This window comes from Pollachius pollachius (genome assembly GCF_949987615.1).
Source record: "Pollachius pollachius genome assembly, chromosome: 3".
NCBI classification, from domain to species: domain Eukaryota; kingdom Metazoa; phylum Chordata; class Actinopteri; order Gadiformes; family Gadidae; genus Pollachius; species Pollachius pollachius.
In genome coordinates, this window is record NC_136936.1 from 51916779 (window position 1) to 51927175 (window position 10397).

The 10397-nt window shown below is 46.2% G+C and overlaps 1 protein-coding gene across 1 annotated transcript in view; it reads right to left on the reverse strand.

The window, feature by feature from the left end:
• kcnh7 (potassium voltage-gated channel subfamily H member 7) overlaps window positions 1-9870 on the reverse strand; it is a gene marked incomplete at both ends in the record, with an annotated part of 35968 nt that extends 26098 nt beyond the window's left edge. Inside the window, 2 exons of the mRNA XM_079733876.1 lie at window positions 8756-8986; window positions 9795-9870. Of these exons, the coding sequence (XP_079590002.1) occupies window positions 8756-8986; window positions 9795-9870 (307 nt within the window). The remainder of the gene's footprint in view (window positions 1-8755; window positions 8987-9794) is intronic.
• Between the last annotated feature and the right edge of the window lie 527 nt (window positions 9871-10397).

The following is a 10397-nucleotide window of genomic DNA, read 5'->3' on the forward strand; positions in this document are numbered from 1 at the left end:
TTCATGGCTAAAGGATTGTTTTGTCATTGACCTAGAACACGTGTATCTTTCGCCCGCCAAAGAGGAGCACACTTTACAGCCGGGCTGAGACACAAACACAGCGTGGATTGAGACCATCCTGCTTTAATGATGGAAATTTAATTAAAGAGGATTCTGTTTCCATCATTAATTATTAAAGCATTGGGGTTTAATCATGCAATCCGCTAGACTGTACTAAATGATGTAGGCCTATACTGTGTCATAGTCTTATAATCTCAGTACATAACACTGAATATATTATAAATATATCAATATATAGCATTGTTATACTTTTCTATTCTTAGCCTCATCCGTATTCTGAATGGTACGCCAGCGCTCCACTGCTGTGGAGGCAGAATCAGGAGCCCTTGGTTCTACACACTGATAACGAAATGTGACATTTCTCTTGTTTACAGCCATTCTGCTTACACCATCACGCTACTCCACTGGGGCACTGCCTAGTGGAGAGGAAGGGAGGGAGGGAGGGAGGGAGAGAGAGAGAGAGAGAGAGAGAGATGGAGAGAGAGAGAGAGAGAGAGAGAGAGAGAGAGAGAGAGAGAGAGAGAGAGAGAGAGAGAGAGAGAGAGCGAGAGAGAGAGAGGCTAAGCTAGCTCTTGTTTAATGTCCTCTTGGCCATGGTGCTCAGTGAGGTCTCCATTAGCCAGCCGGGCCTCATCTTTAATCAGCATCAAGCAGGCCGTCAGGGACAAGTCCTGCGTTCACGTTCCTGTTCCCAGTTATCTCTGTGAGATCTCTCTGCCGGCGTCTTTTATTGCTGTTGTTTTTAAACACAGAATTCTGGGGTGTGTTAAAATAATGAAGAGAATATACAAAGCGTGTGCATATGGAGGACTAAGCAGATGGTTTGGAGGAATACTAAAGACATTATTCTCAGTAAGGCTTCCCCCGAGATGCAGAGAGCTCTCCATCGTAGGTAAAGGGTGCCGTTCGTCTCTGCTGCACGGCTCCATCTGCTCTGCTCCGTTTCTATCCTCCTAATTAAGGATAGCCATGCTGGCAGCACTTCATTGGGCTATATCATGCTTGCTTTTCTATAATTAATCACTTATTTAATAATCGAATTGTTATCACTGTATTTCTGTCTTTGTTAGATTAATGAGGTTGCAGATTGCAAATGTAAAGAAGCACAAACAATAGAGGAGAGGTGAGGTGTGCTGTGTGTAAGGCGAGATTGCGTAATCTGGTTGTTGTCTCATTATAACTTTGGCCCGACTTCACTGCAGTCCCTGAACTGGCGGAGAGGGTGCAGACCGGTCTCAGCCTGCCGCTGCAACCAGAGAGGACCAGGCTGATGAAAGATGCATGGTCTGCTTAGGGACCGGCGGCCTGCTGCCCTGGGGGGCGTCCCGCCTGACCCCCCCCTCACCCCGGGACACGAGCCCGTCTGGGGGGGCCAGGTCCTCCAAGGGGGGAGAGACACCCCCACCCGCGTATCACATGACCCCGGCGGTCCGCTCAGCGACCGCCTCCTAATGCAGAGCTCAGGTTCCCTTTGTGGCGAGCGTCCTGCTGCAGGATCACGACACAGGACAGCATTTAGCAGCAGGACATCCACGATGCACCGTCTGTCTGGCTCCACACCCAGAGTGAGGTACTGTATTCAGTACTGCAGTCAGGTACTGTATTCAATACTGCAGTGAGATACTGTATTCAGTACTGCAGTGAGATACTGTATTCAATACTGCACCAAGATACTGTATTCAATACTGCACCGAGATACTGTATTCAATACTGCACCGAGATACTGTATTCAGTACTTCAGTAAGGTACTGTATTCAATACTGCAGTGAGATACTGTATTCAATATTGCACTGAGATACTGTATTCAGTACTGCACCGAGAGACTGTATTCAGTACTGCAGTAAGTTACTGTATTCAATTCTGCACCGAGATACTGTATTCAGCACTACAGTAAGGTACTGTATTCAGTTCTGCACCGAGATACTGTATTCAGTACTGCACCGAGATACTGTATTAATTACTGCAGTAATGTACTGTATTCAATAGTGCACCGAAATACTGTATTCAGCACTACAGTAAGGTACTGTATTCAGTTCTGCACCGAGATACTGTATTCAGTACTGCAGTAAGGTACTGTATTCAATACTGCAGTAAGGTACTGTATTCAATACTGTACCGAGATACTGTATTCAGTACTTTATAGAGATACTGTATTCAGTACTGCAGTGAGATACTGTATTCAGTACTGCAGTGAAATACTGCCTTCAGTACTGCAGTGAAAGACTATTCAGTACTGCAGTTAGATACTGTCTTCAGTACTGCAATGAGATACTGTATTCAATACTGCAGTGAGATACTGTCTTCAGTACTGCAGTGAAATACTGTATTCAGTACTGCAGTTAGATACTGTCTTCAGTACTGCAGTGAAATACTGTATTCAGTACTGCAGTTAGATACTGTCTTCAGTACTGTAGTGAGATACTGTATTCAGTTAGATACTGTATTCAGTACTGCAGTGAGATACTTTATTCAGTACTGCATTGAGATACTGTATTCAGTACTGCGGTGAGCTACTGTATTCAGTGACTTAGATACTGTAAAGATAAGTTTGATACTATAAAGTAATACAAGTACAATGGACCACAACAATAGGTTGAGCACACAATGTTTTGTTTCTGTAATTTATTGCTGGTGCGAGAGAGGCGATTACCAGAAGTTTCTGCTGCTTTCTGGGTCCCACTTTATTTAAACGGCTGAAGTCAAAGTAATCCTGCCCATAATACCCATCAATAATCCTACTGTATTCATATTAACGTATATACCAGATATACACTATCTACTGTATTCATATTAACATATATATCCGATATATACTATCTATTTTGTACATATTAACACATATACAGATATATACTATCTACTGTATTCATATTAACATATATACCAGATAGATACTATCTACTGTATACATAATAACAAATAAACCAGATATGTGCTATCTATTATATACATATATACCAGATATATACTATCTACTGTATACATATTAACATATATACAAGTTATAGGGTTACTATCTATTGCATACATATTAATATATATGTAGATATATACTGTATGCATGTTAAAATATATACCAACAAAAATATTCTTTCTCCGGCATCCATATTGTTCTCAAACATTCTCTAAATTGCTCTCAGCATACGTTGCATAGTGAGACATTATTTTGTTACAAAGGGTCAAATAAAGTGTCCTATTTCTCTGGCTCCCTGCCTCGCTACTCTCACAGTTCTACATTTAAGCTGCTTAGCCTGCAGCCAAAGCACCAAAGATGGGTGGCTCCTGATGCCCAACCCACATCCTTTAGAGCTTCTCAAGATTACCAGTAGGGGCTTTAAGCCACTTCCCGACTGCTGGTAAACCACATGAGACTGAAGACCAGGAGATAATGAACCTTCAAATGAAGGCACGTTCCTTCCTGAACCAATGTGTGGGTTTCAGACCAGAACCTCATGCAGAACATGAGACCAGATCAGCAAGGCATGTTTGAGTCCATCTGAAGGTACTGTACTGTACTTCATTACATTTTGCGGGGATCCGTAAGTGATCCGTGTGTGTGTGTGTGTGTGTGTGTGTGTGTGTGTGTGTGTTTCAGGGTGCTGATACCCTCCCCGGCCACTCCCACTTCTCAGCTCCTCCTCCACTGACTACAGCTCCGCCCCCTTCAGTACTCATCAATGTGTCAGCGCCTCGGGGGGCTGGCATGGAGGGGGGGGGGGGGGGGGTATTATGTCCTTTCTACCTCTTCTTACGTATTTTTTTTTGTAAGCCGCTCACCCTTCCATCTTTATTCATGAGGAGCAGATCAGCTCACTGAAAAGAACTCTGAGCCTCAGTCAGAGTCTGAGTCTTAGTCTCAGGGTCTCAGAGTCTCAGAGTCTCAGAGTCTCAGAGTCTCAGTCTTAGTCTCAGAGTCTCTGAGTCTCAGAGTCTCTGAGTCTCAGAGTCTCAGAGTCTCAGTCTTAGTCTCAGAGTCTCTGATTCTCTGATTCTTTCAGTCTCAGTTTCCGACTCGCAGAGTCTCAGTCTCAGAGTGTCAGTCTGAGTCTCACTGAGTCCCGGTGGTGAGAAGAAAGGAGAGGGAGTCTAGAATAACAGAGTCAAGGGTGAGAGTATATAATGAAAGGGAGAGAGAGACAAGGGGTGAGAGTATATAATGAGAGGGAGAGAGAGACAAGGGGTGAGAGTATATAATGAAAGGGAGAGAGAGACAAGGGGTGAGAGTACATAATGAAAGGGAGAGAGAGACAAGGGGTGAGAGTATATAATGAAAGGGAGAGAGAGACAAAGGGTGAGAGTATATAATGAGAGGGAGAGGGAGTCTAGAATAACAGAGTCAAGGGTGAGAGTACATAATGAAAGGGAGAGAGAGACAAGGGGTGAGAGTATATAATGAAAGGGAGAGAGAGACAAAGGGTGAGAGTATATAATGAGAGGGAGAGGGAGTCTAGAATAACAGAGTCAAGGGTGAGAGTATATAATGAAAGGGAGAGAGAGACAAGGGGTGAGAGTATATAATGAAAGGGAGAGGGAGTCTAGAATAACAGAGTCAAGGGTGAGAGTATATAATGAAAGGGAGAGAGAGACAAGGGGTGAGAGTATATAATGAAAGGGAGAGAGAGACAAGGGGTGAGAGTATATAATGAGAGGGAGAGGGAGACAAGAGAGAGAGAGAGGGGGTGAGAGTACAGTATATGATGAGATATATGAGAGAATAGTATACACACATGATAAAGAGAATACACAGGAGTGCAGAGAAGAGAGTTAGGAATAATATGAGGGGTTGCTTTAGTCGCCTGGTTGCTTCAGACATTATAGGAGTAATATTGAGTTGATATGGAGGAGGAGAGGAGGAGAGATGAGGAGGAGAGAGGAGGGAGAGGGGGAGAGATGAGAGAGGAGAAAGCAGGATGGAGGCTCACTTGAAAGAGGCCAGTTTCTCTCCACACTACTCTTTGTCATATTCTTTAAGGTTTGAAAAACAATATATACAGTATATATATATAAATATTCACACACAAGCTAGCATTTCAGCACACTCCTGATTAAATATTCCGACGCCGGCTGGTTGGCGGTGATTAAATAAGGTCTCTCTGCTCCCGTGGTTCTCCTTTGTTTCCCCTTTCCGTGGTCGTCTCCTCGGCGCTCTACAGACTCTCCCTGAAGAGAGTACCCTGGTGAACGCTGTTGGAAAGCAGCGCTCTGTCCACCTCAGGATGGCACTAAATTAAAAACCTGCTGTGGTGGGACTGGAGGACTCTAAGGCTGAGACTCTGAGCTCTCCAGAGCAGCGAACCGCTCAGGAAGCCCAGTCCTGATGGTCTCTGACTTCACAGGGAAGAGCATGAAGGCTGTCCCTGTAGTCCATGCAGTCATTGATTGATTGATTGATTGATTGATTGATTGATTCATTCATTCATTCATGCAGTCATTGATTGATTGATTGATTGATTGATTGATTGATTCAGTCATTTAAGAACTGGGAGTGGAGGACGATTGACGGGCAGATGGTGAATACCCCTTCAATGCACTAAAACACTAAACAGTCAGCCCAACCTGGTTGATAAAATAGTGTTGAATTACCATGAAGGAGATGATACCATACAGAACCCTGTGATGACAGACACATGCCATTCACATAATGTAAGGTGAATGACATGATGTAAGGTGATTGAGAGAATGACATCGCTCTCTGTATCTCCCTATCACTCTCTCTATCTCTATATATATTTCTCTGCATCTCTCTAAGTCTGTATACATTTCACAGTATCTCTCTCTATATATATATATCTCTCTCTCTATCTCTGTATCTGGGTTTGATGCAAGGAATGGGTTAACCTGGCAATTCTAAGTGCTTGGCATAAGTCTCTATGAACGTCCTGTCCGTCTATGTTTTTTCCTTCTCTCTCCCCTCTCTCTCTCCCCTCTCTCCTCCCCCTCTCTCCCTCCCCTCAATCGCTCCCTCTCTCCCCTCTGTCTCTCCCCTCTGTCTCTCCCTCTCTCCCCTCTGTCTCTCCCCTCTGTCTCTCATCTCTCTCCCCTCTGTCTCTCCCCTCTCTCCCCTCTCTCTCTCTAACTCATGGAAGCAGAACACAAGGACACATAGCCCGGTCAGACTAAGATCACTATTATCACACTAGGATCACACTAGGATCACTATTATCAAACTATGATCACCATTATCCCACTCTGATCACTATGATGCTACTATGGTCAGACTATGATCAGTATTATCAGACTAGGATAAAACTATGTTCACTAAGATCACACTATGGTCACTATGATCACACTAGGATCACACTGTGGTCACTAGGATCACACTGTGGTCACTAGGATCACACTAGGATCACACTGTGGTCACTAGGATCACACTGTGGTCACTAGGATCACACTGTGGTCACTAGGATCACACTATGGTCACTAGGATCACACTGTGGTCACTAGGATCACACAAAGGTCAGTAGGATCACACTAGGATCAAACTGTGGTCACAAGGATCACACTATGGTCACTATGATCACACTAGGATCACACTGTGGTCACTAGGATCACACTAGGATCACACTGTGGTCACTAGGATCACACTATGGTCACTATGATCACACTAGGATCACACTATGGTCACTAGGATCACACTGTGGTCACTAGGATCACACTGTGGTCACTAGGAGCACACTATGGTCACTAGGATCACACTATGGTCACTATGATCACACTAGGATCACACTGTGGTCACTAGGATCACACTGTGGTCACTAAGATCACACTGTGGTCACTAGGATCACACCATGGTCACTAGGATCACACTGTGGTCAGTAGGATCACACTGTGGTCACTAGGATCACACTATGGTCACTAGGATCACACTATGGTCACTAGGATCACACTGTGGTCACTAGGATGACACTGTGTTCACTAGGATCACACTATGATCACTAGGATCACACTGTGGTTACTAGGATCACACTAGGATCACACTGTGGTCACTAGGATCACACTATGGTCACTATGATCACACTAGGTTCACACTAGGATCACTATTATCAAACTATGATCACCATTATCCCACTCTGATCACTATGATGCTACTATGGTCAGACTATGATCAGTATTATCAGACTAGGATAAAACTATGTTCACTAAGATCACACTATGGTCACTATGATCACACTAGGATCACACTGTGGTCACTAGGATCACACTAGGATCACACTGTGGTCACTAGGATCACACTGTGGTCAGTAGGATCACACTATGGTCACTAGGATCACACTGTGGTCACTAGGATCACACTATGGTCACTAGGATCACACTGTGGTCAGTAGGATCACACTATGCTCACTAGGATCACACTGTGGTCACTAGGATCACACTATGGTCACTAGGATCACACTATGGTCACTAGGATCACACTATGGTCACTAGGATCACACTAGGATCACACTATGGTCACTAGGATCACACTGTGGTCACTAGGATCACACTATGGTCACTAGGATCACACTATGGTCACTAGGATCACACTATGGTCACTAGGATCACACTGTGGTCACTAGGATCACACTTTGGTCACTAGGATCACACTAGGATCACACTATGGTCACTAGGATCACACTGTGGTCACTAGGATCACACTGTGGTCACTAGGATCACACTATGGTCACTATTATCCCACTAGGATCCCTAGGATAACACTATGATCACACTAGTATCACACTATTATCACACTATTGTCACTATTATCACACTATGATGTCACTAAGGTCACACTATTATCACTATTATCACCCTATGGTCACTATTATCGAATTATGTTCACTATCATCAAACTATGATCACTATGATGTCACTATTGTCACACTATGGTCACTATTATCATACTAGGATCCCAGTAGGATCACACTAGGGTCGCTGGGATCACTGAGACACAGCGTGGCGTTCTGGAAGTGTCTTGTGGTGCAGGCTATGGAACCTGTTTGGTTGTTTATCGTGGAACCCAGACATTATATAAAAGCAGCGTGCAGCAGTAGAAATCTGCCAGTAGCAGATAAGGCAAGGTATTTTGGGAAAGGGAAGCATATCCAAAATACTAATTTTATAAAATGATTTTAAAAAGTGGATTGGCAAAATACGTTAACTGGAAAATCAGAATCAAATGATCAATTACAAAATAGTCTTCAGAAACTGTTACAAAAGATGAGGACGCAACCTATATAATATATTAGAAACACACATATATATAATTATCACACTATGGTCTATATTCATATGGTGTTTAAGGACGGGCCGTGCTGTGTGTAGCGTGTAGCGTAGCGTGTAGCTGTGTGTAGCGTGTAGCTGTGTGTAGCATGTAGCTGGGTGTAGCGTGTAGCTGTGTGTAGCATGTAGCTGGGTGTAGCGTATAGCGTGTAGTGACAGGTTCACGCTGGGACCCCTGTCATTACAGAACCTCACATCCCCTCATGGACAACATGTCACCCCCACCACCCCCAACCCACGCTAACCCTCAGTGTAAAGGTCTGCTGCGTCCGCCAAGACCCCCTCCCCGCCTGGCCCCCCACCCAGGGCTCTGACCCCCTCCCTCCGTCACCCACCCAGGGCTCTGAAACCCTATCCTCCATCATCACCCCAGCCTGGAGCCGTGGCCCTCAGCGGTCCTCCGTCACCCCCGCCCCCATCGGCCCAGGTGACTCACCGTCCTTGCGGTGGTAGGTGATCTCCACCTTGCGCTCCTCGGACCCCCCCATGGCCTGCTCCACCTGGCCGATGGCGGCGGGGTCAGTCAGCGCGCCGTGCAGGAAGGGGCAGGTGCTGGGCCGCTGCATCACGTCCGGCCGCGAGAACCCCGTCATCTCACAGAAGCCGTCGTTGCAGTAGATGATGGCGCAGTTCTCCACCCGCGCGTTGGCGATCACAAACTTCCTGTCTGTGGTGGAGAAGATCCCAGGGGTTGGTGGTGCTGATGTTAGGTGGGGACAAGGTGCAGAAAGGGTGCAGCACCCACGCACTGGTGCTAGTGTCTAGTGGGACAGGGTGGTGGAGGTTCTAGTGTCTAGTGGGACAGGGTGGTGGAGGTTCTAGTGTTAGGTGGGGACAGGGTGGTGGAGGTTCTAGTGTCTAGTGGGACAGGGTGGTGGAGGTTCTAGTGTCTAGTGGGACAGGGTGGTGGAGGTTCTAGTGTTAGGTGGGGACAGGGTGGTGGAGGTTCTAGTGTCTAGTGGGACAGGGTGGTGGAGGTTCTAGTGTCTAGTGGGACAGGGTGGTGGAGGTTCTAGTGTTAGGTGGGGACAGGGTGGTGGAGGTTCTAGTGTCTAGTGGGACAGGGTGGTGGAGGTTCTAGTGTCTAGTGGGACAGGGTGGTGGAGGTTCTAGTGTCTAGTGGGACAGGGTGGTGGAGGTTCTCTACTTCAGCGTCCGCCACACAATGCAGATGAAGAAACTACAGGCTTTAGTTGAAGGTCGGTTCATCGTTTGGTTAAAGAGTGAATCTGCTCTCACTCTAAAACAGCAATATATTCTTAAGAAGAAACTACAGTGTCATCTATAGACACACAGTATCGCACATGCACACACACGCACACGCAAACATACACATGCAATTATAATAAATAAATTAATAAGCTACATAAACAAATGTAGCAATAGCTTAAAATGCCACACAATGAAATGACACGATGTGATATGGGCCGATATTAATGTAAAACTATATAACAAAAGAATCTGCAAATACTCACTTTGACCCTCAAATTTCCGAATTATTATTCCCAAGAAGGTGTTCTGCGGCGCCACGTGACCCCTCCGGACCGGCATGGTGATCCGATCGAAGACCTCCTGAAGTCAGTCCTGAGTTACTACCGCAGCATCTCCGCTCATACCCCACTCTGAACGTCCTTCTAGTTCAGATCATCTCCAGGTCCCACCTCGGAACGGTTCGCCCTGAGCACCACAACACGGAAACGCCTCCTCGCAGGAACGCGCGGAATCGGTCAGGATCGCTGGGGTCAGACCCGGTCTGCTCGGCGGCCGGTAGAGCCGGTTCTCCGTCGGTGTGGTGGAGCTCCGGCAGCCAGCGGTTCTTATGCTGGACTGACGCGTCTCCCCCGGGGCTCGGTCGTCGTCGTCGTCGTCGTCGTCCCCCCCCCCCCCCCAGCCGCTCATCTCCGCTGAGCCGCTGGGGTGAGACGACGCGTCATCACACCCTCAGCGTGCTGTCGGCGGGGGATCGGAAATGTAAATTCGCACACTTGTTTTATTTGTAAGACTTTTGCTTGTTGTGTGAGGAAGCGTGTTTGATCGCATAGGAGATGCAAACCCTTCAGAGAGCAGCCCCAGTAGTA